Genomic DNA, 18,362 nt, shown 5'->3' with positions numbered 1-18,362 from the left:
ACAACTTGAGTTCTTTTTCATATATTATCCGTGGAACCAGTTTCACAGCTAGTCAGAAACATTTTGTACGCGTTGAAGAGAGGATATAAACGTTAAGTGGACGTATTATTTTTTTGGAACGGAATTGTATTTTGAAAAGAAATTTCATATGCCATAAGCTTTGAAAGCAAATAAAGAAGAAGAAGAAAAAAGAACCAAAGAAAAATAAGTGATAAACAAGAAGAAACAAATATTACTTTGTAGAGAGAAATATAAAAAGGAAATTGTGAATTTTTTGAACAAAGAAGTGGAATAAATTGATATTTTTGTAATTTTTACAAAAACTAAAAAAAAGAAGTGAAAAGAATTTGATCCAAAAACAACAAGAACAACAAAAATCCAAAAAACAAAATGGAAAGTGTAGAAAATAAAACTGCCACCGGAAATGGCAACGCTGCCGTTGTTGAAGCTAAAGATACCCAAAATCTGTTGCCACATTTGGAATCATTGGAACGTATTATTAAATTGCCAGTAGTTGGTGCTGCCTGGGATAAATCTCAAGATGTCTATGGCAAAGTTAAAGGTAGGTAACCAAGCAAGCAAACAACCAACCAACTTCACTCGTTGCAGTGAGTGGAATTAAAAAAATGTAAAAAGAAGAAGAAGCAGAAGAGAAAATGACAAATGACAAATGAGTTCCAAACACACAAAATGGCAAAAATTATTGGAGTTAGAAACTTCATCATCGACCATAACAACAATGTAACAGACACACACGCACACACACACCAAGTTCAATGAACTGTCATTCTAACGTTCTCAATGCTTCTCTGACATTGCGTGTAAGCATGTATGTGTGTTGTATACTAACTATCTTGGAGAAACCTTGAGAGATTCTAAAGACCCCAAGAAAAATAAAAAACGGTTATTATATATGTACATACTTGTCAGAAAAATAAATGTCACTTGCATTATGTAAAACAACAACCGCAGCAGCAGCAACAACAACATGTTGTAAACAACTGTCATTCGGTTGGCGTTGTAAAGTCGGTCGTTTTTTTTTTTTTTTTTTGTATGCAAATTAACCGTAATTATTATTACTTCGTTCAGCCAACCACACCATATTGCCAATTGATGGTAAGGCCAAGCCATGCAAATCGCTCAAAATGCTTTCTGGGTGAAGCCATGTTTAGTTTTTGTATGTCGGTCGACATACGGTCTGAAACGAACATTTTTGACATGTGGTTTTCTTTTTTGTTGCGTGTGGTTTTTCATTAAATTATGTGATTCAGATATGGCAGAGAGAGGGGATTTGTGTAAAAAAACACCCAGATTTTTTAAATTTTATTTTCCCCAAACAAAACCACCTTCACCCTTCACCACTATGGGTATATTAAACAGGACTATTATCATGAAATTGTATGAAATAAAATATGAAACTATATATGGGAGCTATATCTAAATCTATACCGATTTTCTCGAAACTTGGCAGACATCATTCTAGGCTCAATTCAGTACGTTATGTCAAATTTCGTGCAAATCGAAAGATATATAGGGACTTTGGTGCACAATTTACATGACATCGGACGAAACTATATATGGGGCCTATATCTAAATCTGGACCGATTTTCTCGAAACTTGGCACACATCATTCGAGGCTTAATTCACTACGTTATGCCAAATTTCGTGCAAATCGAATGATATATAGGGATTTTGGTGCATAATTTACATGAAATCGGACGAAACTATATATGGGAGCTATATCTAAATCTGGACCGATTTTCACGAAATTTGGAAGACATCACTCTAGGCCCAATTCAGTACGTTATATCAAATTTCGTGCCAATCGAAAGATATATAGGGACTTTGGTACACCATTTACATTAAATCGGACGAAAATATATATGAGAGCTATATCTAAATCTGAACCGATTTTTCCACAATTTCAATAGGGTTCGTCCTTGGGCCAAACAAATGAGCTGTGCCAAATTTCATTCAATTCGGATCATAAATGCGACCTGTACGTTGCTCACAAAAATACATGGACAGACAGACGGACATGCATAAATCGAATTAAAAAGTGATTCTATGCATATTCTCAAAAGGAACCATGGGTCTATCTCTTTTCGTTTTGCCTGTTACAAACATATGCACAAAGACATAATACCCTGTACCACAGTGTGGTGAAGGGTAAAAATAGTTCTAGGGATTCTGGTAACAGCGATGTACTGTTTTTCTTGCGAAAATCCATATTTCCTGAGACATGGACCTCCAATTTTCCTATGGAAATCTTGAGGACTCTCGTAATTGTTTTTTATTCACCACTACGATATGGTTATTCATTTGAAGCGATTGATGAACTCCACTATAATTTATCTGAAATCCTCAAATTATTGGCTATTGGGAGCTGTCATAACATGGGTTATGTTATGTCAAAACATGGATCAATATTGATAATTTCCTATATATGAGATAATTTCCAAATTACAGAGAAAATACGACAAAAGCTTCAAAATACCGAAAATTGGGACCTATACCAAAACAAAAAGCGATAATTTTTGGTAGGAAAATTTGACACGTTGTGGTAATCTGAAAAATCAAATTTGAGCCTATTCTCTTGTAAAACGTGCCAAATATTTCAAAATATCGAATAATGGGGCCTACCCGGGAAGATGAACGAATATTTTGGTAGGGAGATTTTTCTACTTAAAGAGAATTTCAAATATAATACTAAAATTTTGGATGTAGCGGTTAAATGGGGGCTGTCGTAGAAAGTGGACCAATATTGAAAATTTTTAGAAGGAACATTTTAAACCAAAATACCAAACAACAGCTGATTAGAGTGAAAAATTGCTCAAACTTGGGTCAATATTAATAATTTTTAGTACGCAGATGTGCTATGCAATGAGAATCCAAAATATTAAATTACAGCCAATTCGATTGAAAAACGTACCCAAAATCCCCTAAATACCGAGTATTGGGTGTGCTGTTATATGAGGCCATCCTGAAACTTGGGTCAATATTAATAATTTTTAGTACGGAGATCTACTATGCAATGAGAATCCAAAATACCAAATTACAGTCAATTCGGAGGAAAAATGGTTCCAAAATCCCCTAAATACCGAAAATTGGGGGGTACCGTTGTGGTGGGTCTACCCTGAAACTTGGGTCAATATTAATGGTACGGATTTTGTGTCATTCAAATTACAGAAAATTCGGTGAAAAAATGTGTCCAAAACCCCCTAAATACCGAATATAAGGGGTGTGGGGGTAACGTTATATGGGAGCTACCCTGAAACTTGGGTCAATATTAATAATTTATGGTATCGATATGTGCTATACAATGATACAAAATACTAAATTACAGTCAATTGGGTTGAAAACCGTGTCCCAAAGCAACTTCAAAATGTGGACCGAAATACTTCTTTTTAAATACTAAACAATTTTAGAGGTAATAGCTACGTATATGCCAAATTCCAAGGCTCAATCATGAATATTATGAGCTGTATCCTAATTTCATCGGACGGACGCATATAGTTAAATCGTCATAGATTTTTATTCTGACCAATAATAAATACATATACTCTATTGTGTCTCACGTGAACATTTCGAGGTCTTGCAAACGTAATGGCACTTTGTGGCATAAAAATGGATTTTGAAGTTTTGGTATTAATGAAAAAATTATACATAACAATATTTTCTAGAAACACCTTCATCTACCTTACACAGATACCACACCCTATACCTCATCTAGTGTTTACCTATTGCCAACAAATTGTAGTATATAGTTTGTTTTTTTATTAATTACAATTAAGGTTCATTGTAAAAAGAAAACACAACAACAACTACAATACAATTACATACATATTTAATAACAATAGTTTATATTCAGTTAGAGAATTTGCCATATGAATGAATGACTGGCTGACTGACTGAAAAATACACCCAAGAAAATTTTTTCTCACAATTTGTATGGCAGCCACTATCTTCTCATTTTTTGCCACACCTCCCTGCCCTACCTCCTGCTCGGGCCAATTATAATTGAAAACAATTAAATTTAATTGAAATTTAAATTCTCAACAATATGATGACTGTAGTAGATGGAGGGAAAGAAAAATTCAGCAAATTGACTGATGGCGGCCAGTCAATGAAAAACAATACGTATCTGGAAGGGGACCAATTATTCGAAAATCAATAAAACGAAAGCTAAATGGCAAAAAACAACAACATATTGCCAATATTCAATAATACTAATAAATAATGTAAATAAAGAAGTGGGAACGTGGCAAGGGATGCGTGTTGGAGGACAAAGAAAACCCAAACATTTATTTCTGGAATATTGATTTGTACGACCGACCGACCCATCCGACATATGTAAATAAGTTTGTAATTTCCATAATTGATTTAAATTGAACACAAAATGAGAAAGATCGGTCATTTTCTCCATACAGAGAAAGGGATAAATTATTTTTACCAATTTAAATATTCAATAGATCTTCAGAATATATTTTTTCATAAATATTCTTTTAAAAATCCACACCTTGTAGTGGTCCCTAAAAAATATTCGTTTAAAAATCCACATCTTGTGGTGGTCATTACAAAAATATTCTTTTAAAAATCCACGCCTTGTGATGGTCGTTGAAAAAAATATTATTTTAAAAATCCACACCTTGAGGTGGTCCTTAAAAAATATTCTTTTAGAAATTAACCCTTGTGTTGGTGCTTAAAAAAATCTTCTTATAAAACCAACTGTTATATTGGTCCTTGAAAAAATATTCTTTAAAAAAATCACGATTGGATTGGTCTTTGAACAGAATACTATTCTTAAAAATCTTCGTTAATACTTTAAAAAATTCAACACATAGTAGGGTCCTTGAAAACATATTCCCTTAAAAACACGCTTCTTGTGATTCTTGGAAATATATATAAAAAACCAGTGAGCGGAGCAGTATAGTCGGACGGGGCCGACCATATAATACCCTACACAACTTCCACGAAAATGTAATTTGCGTTATTTGCACCCTCTTGAAATCCGACTAAATCTCTTTACCGTGGTTTATGTTGTGATGTTGGACCCTCAACTGTGGATCGATTCAAAATAAAAAAAACACAAAAAGTTAAGTTTTTGGTCCACTTCATCCCAAAATTCATCATCACCGAAAATTACTGAAACCTCATAGAAATTGTCAAAGCGATCAGCGCTATATTTCCTCCCTCTAGTGTGGTTTTGGGTTACAAAATAATGACTGAATACGTAAGCACCTGTAAAAAATACCATATAATTGGTATCAATTTAAAGGTCAACCACTCCTCTTGAACATACTATCAACGTTTTGGTCTAGGTCCTTCAGGGGCAAGTATATACGCCATAGAATACAAAATTTGTCATTTTTCACACAAAAGTCTAGGTCCATTTTACCCGCTAAATATTGACCGATCCTTATCAAAACAGTCATGCTTATTCCTTGGCCCGATCCCCTTCTCCATGCAAAAATTCGCGGTATTAAGCCATAATTGCGGCCTCTGGAGCGACCAAAAATTAAACAAAAATAAAGTTTTTGGTCCATTTTATCCCCTAAATATTATCCGATATAACAATAGGGGTCTTCATTAAGCCGAACCCATCCTACATGCAAAATTTCGTGAAGATTGGTCCATAATTGTGGCCTGTATCATGTTTACAAAATATAATGGACAGACGGACGGACGGACACACATGTCTAGATCGACTCAGCTAGTCGAGATATGGCGATCGGCATACTTAAAGGTGGGTCTAGGACCAATATTTCGCGGCATTACAAACACTTGGGGCTGCACAAAGCTATAATACCCTGACAACATAGTTGTGTAGGGTATAAATACCCTGACAACATAGTTGTGTAGGGTATAAATACCCTGACAACATAGTTGTGTAGGGTATAAATACCCTGACAACATAGTTGTGTAGGGTATAAATATATTTTGAAAAATCCGCAATTCAACTAGTTTTTGAAATATTTTATTATTATAAAATTACATGCCTTGTGTAGTGGTCGAAAAAAATATTCTATTAAATATTCATGCCATTTGATAGGTTGTATTTTTAAATAAATATTTTTAAGAAATTTCCAAGACATGAATATTTAATAGTCCTTGAATATATAAAATAGTTTTCTTTAAAAATCTTATCATTTAAAACTCCACGGTCCTATTTCTGCTTTAAAAACTTCACTGTCTTATTGGCCTCTTCTTCTTTCGGTCGTTTAAAAATATCAACAATTATTTTGGGTCTTTAAAATATTCTTTTAAAAAATGCACACTTCTATTGATGCTTGAAAATATATTCTCTAAAAAGTCCTATTTTCTGTTGGTCCTTAAATCATTATTTTCAAAAAAAAAAACACACACACACACCCACACACATCTGTCAGTCCTTCAAAACGATCTTAAAAATATGCAAGGTCCACTAGGACCAAATTCCTTCACGTTTTTAGTCCCACTTCCTTAAAAAATATGATTCAAAAAATCCACACCGCTAAAAAATATCCTTCCATGTTCTTAAAAAATATTCTTATAAAAATTTGTATTAAAAATCCATGTTCTTAAAAAAACTTTTTTTCGAACTTTTGAAAGGCTTTAAATATAATTCCGATTTTTTTCGGTTTCCATTTATTTATATCCCCAACTTTTTTCAGACCCCACTAAACTATTACAATATTTATCTTATTTTTAGTGTTATGAACTAAATGATAAAAGTTTATCTCACAAAATGACGTATTTTCCATTTCCTAATAGATAGCGGATTTTTTTTTAATCCAACACACACATCATCAGTTATATAAAAAAACACAACAACAACATCATCACGAGCACCATCACCTGTTTTATTTATTTTTTTGTTCGTTGCAAACAATATTCGATCAAAGTCCAAACACTAATTTACATAAATACCTCATACAATAATCATGAGAAAATATAATAATAAAAATTAAAAAAATTCCCCTCTTTTTAAAAAAAAACTGATGCTAATATTTCTGAAAAAAAAACAAATACTCTCAAAAAGTGTATAAGTTATTAGATATGATATATGATACGAATTATTAATGAATAGCTGGTTTTAAGAATTAAGAAAAAATATGAAATAAATAACAGAAACAGTAATTTAATTCCGGTAGTGCAACACATGTCCGATATTCCACTTATATTCGAATTCTACAAACGTGAAGGGGAAAGGGATTACACTAGACAACAACATGAATATTTATCGCTAATATACAGCATTGAAATACTACACATACATTTCTACAACTTCAAAATATTATATTATTTTATTCGATATTATTAAAATTTAATAGTCTTCAAAAATGTGTTAACAACAAAGCATTTTATTTTTTTGTCCAAATTTCAAAAATTATTTGTTTGTGTTAATTTTAAAAATATTGTTTTTTTTATTCTATGAAGTACAAAGTCTATCCAGCCATTATCAATTGCATTCGAAAAATATTTACCCAAAAACAATAGCATATGCTTAACAAATTTACCTTTACGCAGAGATTATCTTAATAAAAACAAAAATATTTACCGATAGAAACCAGCAAAAAAAATCTGGAACTGTCAAAGACACGAGCATTTGATTATCACGAAATACAAAAAAAGGAACCAAACAAAGGAATAATGACTTTTTTCGAACAGTTTTTTTTTTTGTACACGGGTAAGAACTTGTTCGTTGCACTCACATTATTAATAGCTTCTAAATTTTATTATTTATAGAAACAACAAAAACAACAATCTATAACTCATTTGAAATAATATTCTAATTAGATTCAAATAAAGTAGTAATTGAAACTTTTAGACTTTGAAGTTATATTTGAGATTGTGTATACGGCTATAACGATAGCTTCATTTTTATTTTTTTATAGCCTCCACCATAGTATGGAGGGTATATTAATTTTGTTTTTCCGTTTGTAACTCATCGAAATAATCATTTCCGACCCTATAAAGTATATATATTCTTGATCAGCGTAAAATTCTTTGACGATCTAAGCATGTCCGTCCGTCTGTTGTAATCACTCTAGCGTCTAAAAGAGTTGAGATAGATCGCCAACATTTTGCACAGAGTCGTCTTTAGTCTGCAGGCAGGTCAAGTTCGAAGATGGGATATATCGGTACACGTTTAGGCATAGCTCCCATATAAGAGTACCCACCAATTTTCCGTACTTTGAGGTTCTTGAGTGCGTTTTTCAAACGAATTCACTGAAATGTGGTACATTGGGTTGCTATTGGGTACCAAATTTCTCCACAGAAAAATTATAAATATAGGTCCATTTTTTCTGGTAGCCCCCATATAACGGTACCCTCTAATTTTCAGTATTTTTGGGGTTTTGATCGTAGTTTTCAACCGAATTGGCTGTAATTTAGTACTTTGAGTTCTTATTGGGTAGCAAATCTCTCCACTAAAAATTATAAATATAGGTCCATTTTTTCTGGTAGCCCCCATATAAGGGTACCCCCAATTTTCACTATTTTGAGGTTCTTGAGTACGTTTTTCAACCGAATTCGCTGAAATTTGGTACATTTGGTTCTTATTGGGAACCAAATATCTCCACTAAAACTTATAAATATAGGTCCAATTTTTCTGGTAGCCCCCATATAAGGGTACCACCAATTTTCGCTATTTTGAGGTTTCTACCGAATTCGCTGAAATTTGGTGTTTTGTATTCGTATATGGTAAACAATGTGCCTACCAAAAATTATTATTTTTTATATTAAAATATTTATGCAATTTGTTCCGCGTTTTGGGTTTGGTTCTAAGACTCTGTTGTAATCATATCACCTGCGGAGGATATCGAGATGAAAAAAACTAGAACGTAAGGTTCGATAATGAACTATATATGAACTATAACCCGTATTTAGGCTTAGCCCCTGTGTGGGAGGTACCAGAAGGAATGGAACGGTATCCTCCATCTTCGAACTTGAACTAAGTTTGGAAGAAATAATAGAATAGGAAAAATTTGGATGAAACCAAAATTTTCTGAAACAAAGTTGGTCCAAAGAAACATGGGTGTAGAACCAATATTTCGATGAGGCACATATTAACCGTGTCAAAGTGTATACACCCTCATTAGCCATAAAGCTGAGGGTATCCATTAAAAATGTCTGAAATTTGTAATATAGTTTACATTATGGTTTACATAATCGGTTTGAAGAAATGTCGATATAGGTTCACTTTTTGGTATTTTCCCCATATTTTCATTTCAAGTACCTGTCAGTATATCTATGGTGGAGGGTATCCAAAGTTCGGCCCGGCCGAACTTAACGCATTTTCACTTGTTTTTTTTTTAAGGTGGAAAAATACATATAGCTGACTTAACATAAAAACCAAGCCCTGGGGAGTCCTCAAAAATATTAAAAAATATATTTTTCAAATATATTTAAAAAATACGCGATTGGGTAGTCCTAAAGAATATTCATTAAAAAATCCAGGACTTGGGTAGTCCTTAAAAATATATATTTTTTAATCCACGCCTTAAAAATATATTTTTTTTATTCCACGCCTTAAAAATATATTTTTTTTAATCCACGCCTTAAAAATATATATTTTTTAAATCCACGCCTTAAAAATATATATTTTTTAATCCACGCCTTAAAAATAATTTTTTTTTTAATCCACGCCTCGTGTATCCCTTAAAAAAGTATATTTGGTAAAATCTACGCCTTGGGTAATCCTTAAAAATATTTTTTCTTAACCTTAAAAAAAGTATATTTGTTAAAATCCAAGCCTTGGGTAAGCCTTTAAAAATATCCACGCCTTCAAAAAATAATTTTTGGAAAATCCACGCCTTGTGCAGTCCTTAAAAATATTTTTTTTAATTCACGTTTTTGTTTTTTATAAATCCATGCTCCTCTTTGTCCTTGAGTTGGCACCATCCTGCTTTCCGACTTCATTTTCAATTCAATATTCCGAAATATATACCACATATGCCAATTTTGATATTTATTGCAATTTTATGACCTCATATCGTTTTAGCCATTCAAATCTAGCCACGTTCGTCTCAATTATTCATAACTACAACAACAACAAGATAAGTTTACGAAATAATTTATAAATAATTATAGTTTTGTTGTTGTAGTTTCGGTTTTCTAATGCGCATTTCAATTATTGGCACTTTAAGCGTGTGCAAAAAAAATTCTAAATGAAATTGAAAACTTTTAATGTTGTTGTTGTTGTTTTCAACAATAATGATGATGATTGTTTGTTTGTTGCTTAGCTGAAATATTCAAAATGATGAAATTCTTTAGATTTGAATGGAAATTAATTACAGATCTTCTGTCACGTCTAAGTTAGCTTCGTGTGACAATATATGAACCGGCCGGTATAATTTTTTAATTAAAATTTTAGCAAATAAAACGAACTTCGAGGGAGGGTGTAAAGATTTTAATTAAAAAGTTAAAGAAGAGTTTCGAATTTCTGAAAACTACATCTTTTATCATTATCTGCTGCTACTGTGGGACTGAAGTTGGTAAAAATTTGTTAGGCCCTTTGTGAGATTCTTTCATCACAACTATTCCATGGTATTTTAATCTTAATATGAGTTATCAAAACCATGATTTCTTGGAAAAATATTTCATTATTTTCCACGATTATGATAACACCTGGCCTTAATGGAAGAGGATGTGTGTGTGTGTGTGTGTAAAATCCATATTTAGTACCTCCAAACATTTTATTGAAATGAATCGTACGACTTTCATTGTTTGAGACCCAAAAAGAAATTGACCTTATCAATTTATTTATGACATTATCCAATGATTTATTTGGATGGAACAATCTTTGACGTCGTCGTCGAATTATTTGCGATAATTAAATACAAGAGCAGCAAGAACAAAAAAATCCCAAATACAAAAAAATCAATTGCTAAAGTACAATTGGCAATTGACTGATAAGAAAACGATCGAAATAAAAAAAATCCCATAAAACAATAATGCAAAAATAATAAAAAAAGAAATTCTTCTCTCACACACATACAACAAAACAATAGAACCATGACATTGTCATAATATATTTTCTGCTCGGCATATTAGAAAGCAGGTCAAACATGCCCCTTAAGATGTATATAAACACATTTATATAACATTGAAATAACCTTGAAATTATATTTAATAAAAAAAACACATTTTCTTTCCAGGCAAAAATCGTGTCTTCAATTGGGCGTTGAGCGCCGCCGAAGATTGTGTTTCACGTGCCGTCACCACTGCCGCACCCATTGTCTGCAAATTGGATCGTCCCATTCACTATGTCGATCAAACTTTGGTCAAAGGTATTGACAAGCTGGAAGTTAAGGCACCCATTATTAAGGATACACCTCAGGAAATCTATAATCAAGCTAAGAACAAAGTTATCGATGTTGTGCAGCCACATATTGATCGTGTTGTCAAATTCAAAGCGGCCGGTCAACAAAAAGCTGCCTCCTTGAAAGATTTAGCCTGGCAAAAGGCCAATGAAGTTCTGGCCACTCAGTATGGTAGTTTGGCTGTAAATGGTGTCGATACTACAACCGCATTGGCTGAACGTCTATTGGAATATTATTTCCCCAAATCGGAATCGGATGTTGAAGAAGATAATGGTGAGTATTAAGGTGGGAAAGTGTTGACAATTTTTTTTCTACTTCTTGTGTAGAAATAATAGATGTTTGTTTTGTTGTTGTTGTAGAGGTTTGCTTAGACTACTATTTTGTAGAGAAATAAATTATGTTTGTTTTGTTGTTGTAGAGGTATTTTAGATCAAGGCGGTATGCCTTGAATACCAATAGAGATTGGTGTAGTAAATTTTAAAGAATTCCAGACAATCTCCTGTAGATTGAAGACCTTCAGAGAGGGTTCCATAAAACATGTCCTACGAAAGGTCCTCTCCACAAAGACATACGTGGTTCTACAAAAAAAATCTATGTGTTTATTCTATAGAAGTTAGACCACCTATACGTATTTTATAAATAGAAAACTTTATGTCCAGAAATACTTTCGGTCGGTATAATTTATTGATAAACATTTTAGCAGATAAATCGAACTAAGAGGGAGAGTGTAAAGCTATTAAATAAAGGTTATTTTGTTGTATAGCAGAGAAGATGCGAAGTTTATGTCCAGAATTACCTTCAGAGGTCATCTATATGCAGAAGAGCTTGTACAAGCGTTCTTTCGACAAAATATCATCGTAGTTAGAAGATATTCTATAGGACTTCTAAAAAGGAATTCTTAGAACATTTTGTAGGTTATATAGGTTGCAAATCTTTAAAATTCAAAAGACCTACTTGAGATATTCTACATAGAGAAGACACTACATAACTATCTACAGGTTAGACTCTTTATTCTACGGACCCTATTCCATGGATCGTCTATAGGAGGTAATTATTCTATAGGTCTTGAAGAGATGGAAAATGTCTTAAAATGTCTTGTCTAGAAAATGTCTTGGAAGCTTTCTGGAAAGTTCTTAATCGTACGAAAGTATGTATGGGAGTTATATCTAAATCTGAACCGATTTCCACGAAACTTACTACACACCATTCTAGACTTAATTCATGCATATCGAAAGATATTTAGGGTCTTTGGTGCACCATTCACCTTATATCGGACGAAAATATATATGGGAGCTATATCTAAATCTGAACCGATGTATCTCGTTTCCTTTTGCCTGTCACAAATCCACGCCGTGTGTAGTCCTTAAGAATATTTTTTTTAGAAAATCCGCGCCTCGTGTAGCCCATAAAAAAGTATATTTGTTAAAATCCACGCCTTGGGTAATCCTTAAAAATATTTGTTTCTTAATCCACGCCTCGTGTAGCCCTTAAAAAAGTATATTTGTTAAAATCCACGCCTTGGGTAAGCCTTAAAAATACATTTTCTTAATCCACGTCTTGGGTAGTCCTTAATCCACGCCTTGGGTAGTCCTTCTATGACTATCGGTATAAATAATTATTACCCTGCAGAAATTCGATGGGCAAATGAGGACAAATCTTCAAAATACCGACAATAATATGGTACCTTTATATGGAGTCTATGCCAAAGCAATTCTACAATGATATTTGAACCCTCTTAGAACCCTAAAAATAAAACTACAGCTTCCTCGGAGAGAAAAGTGGCTAAACACTGCACAAATAAATATCACCCTCTAATAATTCCGGAATTCCACTTCGGTGGGTGAATGAGGATAAATCTTTAAAATACCGACAATAAGATGGTATATTTATATGGGGGCTATGACAAAGCATGGACCTAAATAAATAATTTTTTGCATTGCTATATTGACCCTCTTAGAACTCGATATATAAAACTGCAGCATCCTTGGTGTGAAAATGCCTCGAGCTGGAAACCCTATTCTATGGATCGTTTTTAGAAAGACCTTATTCTATAGGTTTTCCATAAATGGAATAACTTCTTATATTGAAAACTATCTGGAAAGTTCTTCTTTACATGGGGTCTAGGACTATTATAAAACTTTTGCCACAAATAATCTGGAATGCCACTTTGGTGGCCGATTGAGGATAAATCTTCAAAATACCGACAATAAGATGGTATCATTATATTGGGGCTATGCCACAGCATGGACCTATATTAATTTTTACCCTCTTATGATCCGATATATAATTTACAACCTCTTCAGTGTGAAAATGTGGCTAGATCCTTCACAATATGTCTGTCTCGCAATGTGATGTAACAGACATGTCGTGGGAAAAATGCAGCTGAACCCTTAAAACACCGAGACGGTGCAAAAATATTGTTCTCTCCACAAGATTTGGAATACGAAATTACAGCTACTTCCGTTGAAAAGAGCTGCTAAAACTTTCGAAGTAACTATAATGGGGCGGTACGGTTATAGAACGGTCGTTGGTACAGCGAAAATCGAGTCGTTTCCGATCGTAGACTTCACTGTTATAAAAACGTAATCTCTAGGCTTTTTTTCGATCCCTGTAGAATTTTTGCAGACCGCATTTCACAGGAGGACATCCAGTGGTTCTTAGTCTTCCGAATCTTACAAATATGCATTTATTTCTTAGCACTCTGAGGGCCAATACCATTTGACAGTACAAAGATTTAAAAATAGAAGCAACAATGATAAGATAAATTTAAAAAGAATAAAAAACCCAAGGTGAAAAAAATTTAGGTACATAAATATATTTATATATATGTTTATGTATATAAACTCTCTCATGTTTACAGAAAGCTTTTGTTTTATTATTTGCAAAAGGCTTCACAAGGTTTTGTGTTTTTTCTTTCAATTCTCACTGATAAGTGAAACAATGTTGCAGGTTTTTTTTAATTCAAAATTAATATGAAACAAAGTATGTATATTGTACATATGTACACACTATTCTGACGATGATGATGATGATTATGAGAGGGTACATTCCATTATCTGATGGCCTTAATAATAACTTAACAAAAAGTGACTCGGGGTAAACATCATTGTTCAGTTATGAACGTCACAATTTAACGGACTTTGTTTCCAGTGGAAAATAAAATAAACAAAGAATAAAAAAAAATATTGCATGCATGCGTTGTTGTTTTTTAAGTAATGCGTAGTTTTGTTGTTGTTGTTCGGTCGTTCTAGAAAAAGTCAATAAAAAATGTTAATTTTTTTCTTTCAAATTTTTTCTCATTTAATTCTCAGATGTTAAAGAAATTGCTGTCACTCAAAATGGCCATAATGGCAAACATCCCGAAAATGACAGTAAGTGGTTTGTTGTTTTTAATACGTTTTGTTGAAATTTTCTAAATTTTGTATTGAGTATGGAGTGTGCTTAAAATATTCGTTGAAGAAAAATCTATTGACCCCCTTCACTTGTAGAACATTTAAATTTGCATGCTTTTGAAAAATTTTAAATTATTATTTTTTATTGGCTTTTTCTATAATCTGCAGCAGAATTGGATATAACATTTTGTATTTTTTATAATATATATGCATGGGTCTTTTATGTAATAAGTATTTTTTAAAAATATATATTTTTTCTGGAGCCTAGAATAATGTAATACTAAGTAATGAAATATTTGTAAAATATTATACCTAGATAATCATCCACCGAACTTCTATAAATGAAATTGAGTTCCGTTAGACAGAAATCTTAGAGGATATGTAGAAACGTGAGCTAGAATAGTTGAACAAATTCGAAAAAATAGGGTATGATTTAGCCAGTTGATTACAGCTATGTTAAAATCTGGATCATGGATCGCAATATAAAGATAGGACTAGACTTTCAGATGGGATTTAAAAAGATACAGTATTTGGAGGCATAGTCCGAAGGTAGTCTGAAAATTTTCACGAATTTTAGAACCACAGTGGCTGTTGATAGGCATTCCAGGTAGAGTTAGGCATTTACAAAACCTCTTCACTAAAAAATTCTTTAATGTAACTGAATTATTTGGCATGCCCCAATAAAAAAGTCCCGCCCTATATTCGGAATTTTTAAAGTCATAGCTGCAGCTACCACACGACGTTCTAGGGTTCTAAAGTCCCGCCCTATATTTGGAAAGCCGAGCTTAAAAAAGCGCGTCGGTCTTGTGCGCAAGTCCAAATTTGGAAGACCACGTTCCAAGATGTTGTTTTCTTCTTGGTCTTTCCATCTAATTCGTGGCCTTCCCGTTCTACGGGAACCATCAGTAGGCTCATTTTTATATGCCTTTTGAGCTGGGGCATTTTCATTCATCCGCACAACATGGTCTAGCCACCGTAGTCGCTGCAGCTCAATACGACTGACTATGTCGATGTCCGCGTATAAATTGTAAAGCTCGTGGTTCATTCGACGCCGATATTCAACGTCGACGCAGATCGGCCCGTAGATCTTTCGGAGAATTTTTCTCTCAAACACCCCAAGAGCTGCCTCATCTGCTTGCGCAAGTACCCATGCTTCTGATCCATATAATAACACGGGTAGTATCAGCGTCTTATAAAGTGTGAGTTTGGTCTGGCGGGAGGTGGCCTTGTTTCTAAACTTCTTACTTAGACCATAGTAGTATCTGTTGGCCATCGCAATCCTTCTCCGAATTTCAAAACTGATGTCATTCGTTTTATTTATGGCGGTACCAAGGTATATAAAGTCTTTAACTACCTCGAAGCTGTAGTTCTCAAGTGCCACAGTTGGTCCGAGGCTACTGGACGTCTTGCGCGTTGATACCATCAGCTTGGTCTTCACGCCGTTTACTGTCAGACCCATTTTGGCAGACTCCTTTTCAATTTGTTCAAAGGTGGCTGTTACCGCTCGCAATGTTCGACCTATTATATTGATGTCATCGGCGTAGGCGAGTAACATGTGTTGTTTGGTGTACAGAGTGCCATTTCTGTTCACCTTTGCGTCTCGTATGACCTTTTCCAGTAGGATGTTAAAAAGATCACACGACAAACTGTCACCTTGTCTGAATCCTCGTTCGGTATTGAAGGGCTCCGATAGGTCCTTTCCTACTTTAACTGCTGACCTTGTGCAACTTAAAGTTATCCTGCCCCGACCGATATTATGTATTTTGAATGCCCACATAGTGGTGGAGGGATTTAGAATTCTGGGGTTTACCTTTGCAGCTTCATCTCTTCGGCTGTTATTGCAACTAAACTCTGATAAAATTCCACACACGATGCCTAAATTATTAGACAGATACCCATATAAAGGTTCCGTTCCATTTCAGGTATTTTGAAGGTTTCAACTCATTTCTAACTTTGTGTCTTATTTTTGGAGATTGGTCTTCTCTCAAGAGCCTATGGTGGCTCGTTCCGAATTCTTTTCAATGTTAGCTGCTCATCTATTCCAAGCTGAGGTTAAACTTATCAAAGGAACTTTTGATTCAGACAGTTTTAACTAAACTCTGATAAAATTCGTGACTTAATTGTAGAAAATAAATGTGTTTCAGAGTTTCGATATATGATTTAAAAATAATTTTTGAGCATATTATGGGATCCGTAATAATAATCATAATTCCTTGTGACTTATTCTCTGTCCACCTTGTCTCCCTTCTTTCCTCTATTTGTTCATATAATTTCCTCTTGTCTTTGTCTCAATTGAATCAATTAGTAAATTATGTTTTTTTTCTCTTCTCTCTTCTATTTCTTTTCATGGATTTTCTTATCGTTTTAGTCGAAGAGATTTATAATCAAGATATTGAACTTGATAGTAGATTCATAGTTGCGGCATCCACTGTCTTTCTGTCTATGTCACTGAAAATTATTACCGAAATTGTAGAATATGTTAGACAAAATCCAGAAATTATCCATATAATCGATAGGCAAATTAATGAACTTATGGTAAGCTAGATTATGGAAAAAGCTAAATAATAAAAAAAATTGTATGTGTGTGTGTTCTGTATATATGCAATATATTTGCAATTGTATATTAATTTTTCTTTTCTTCTTTTTCCTATTTTAGTCCCAGTTCCCGCAAGCGAGGACCCAGTACTATTTTGTAAATGAAAAAAATTAATTATTTTTTTTAAAAACATTTTTTATTTAATTTGTTTAATTGCATTTTTTTACAATTAATTTTCATTCGTCTGCCACGAGGAGCAGAAGAACTAACACATAAAGCCCTTAACAAAAAACGAAAAATATGTAAACATTGTCATCCCTCTATGCTACCCTACCCTATCCTATCCCCCTCAACGCCCTTCTAAATTATCCTTAAGTTTTATTTAGTTGTAGATTCAAACAGAAATTAAACAATAACACAAATTGTTTATTTAGTTATTAAGTGAAAAACGAAATGAATGAATATCCCTCTCTCTATCTCTCAAAGAAAATTGAGCAAAATTCAATTCTAGCCCTGAAATCATAAAATACATAACAGCAAAAATATATTGGGGAATGTTTTCGATGCACATGAAATTGATTTAATATTGCAAAGTATTTTGAATTCCTTTAATAAAGAAAATCAATTTTTTTATGTATTTTAAGCTCTATATATATATTTATAAATAGTAGTAATGAAATTTTAAAACCCCATTTTTTTGTAGATTTTAAGTACCCCCCCTCCAAAAAAATACTGAAATAAAAGTATAATTTTTTATTGTATAATCTATAATAATATATAATATGAAAACACAACATAAATATGTATATGTGAAATAAAGTGATAAATTATTATTATGAAAATATAATAAAAATCAAGAAAACAAAAAAAAAATAAGCATGTGTTCTTTATTTTTATAAACATTAAACGATTGTTTTAGAAACAGCCTTTGAGACAGCATCTCTCAATACATCAATAGGAAAAGACTAAATTAGTGTAAAACTCTCATTGTGACACATAATAATTAAATATATGATCCGACCAAATTGTTAGCATTTTATGACAGATTTCCATCCAAGTGTCTGTGATCATTATCAGAGTATGCAAGAGATCCTCGCCAAATATTATAAATATATGTCGATGTTTTGA

General features: G+C 33.1%; 1 protein-coding gene across 1 annotated transcript; it reads left to right on the top strand.

The window, feature by feature from the left end:
* Positions 1-368: 368 nt before the first annotated feature.
* LOC133332029 (lipid storage droplets surface-binding protein 2-like) lies at positions 369-17,390 on the top strand (the record flags this gene model as incomplete). Its single annotated transcript, XM_061540414.1, has 5 exons — positions 369-562; positions 11,142-11,579; positions 14,618-14,677; positions 17,067-17,233; positions 17,355-17,390. Coding segments are annotated over exons 1-5 (873 nt in total), but the record flags the coding sequence as incomplete, so codon positions are not given.
* Positions 17,391-18,362: the final 972 nt, after the last annotated feature.

The sequence above is a fragment of the Musca vetustissima genome, unplaced genomic scaffold, assembly GCF_032173495.1.
Source record: "Musca vetustissima isolate MV318-11 ecotype Yass unplaced genomic scaffold, APGP_CSIRO_Mvet_v1 utg103221, whole genome shotgun sequence".
NCBI classification, from domain to species: domain Eukaryota; kingdom Metazoa; phylum Arthropoda; class Insecta; order Diptera; family Muscidae; genus Musca; species Musca vetustissima.
The sequence above is the reverse complement of the archived record's forward strand: the minus strand, read 5'-3'. Positions and strand labels throughout refer to the sequence as shown.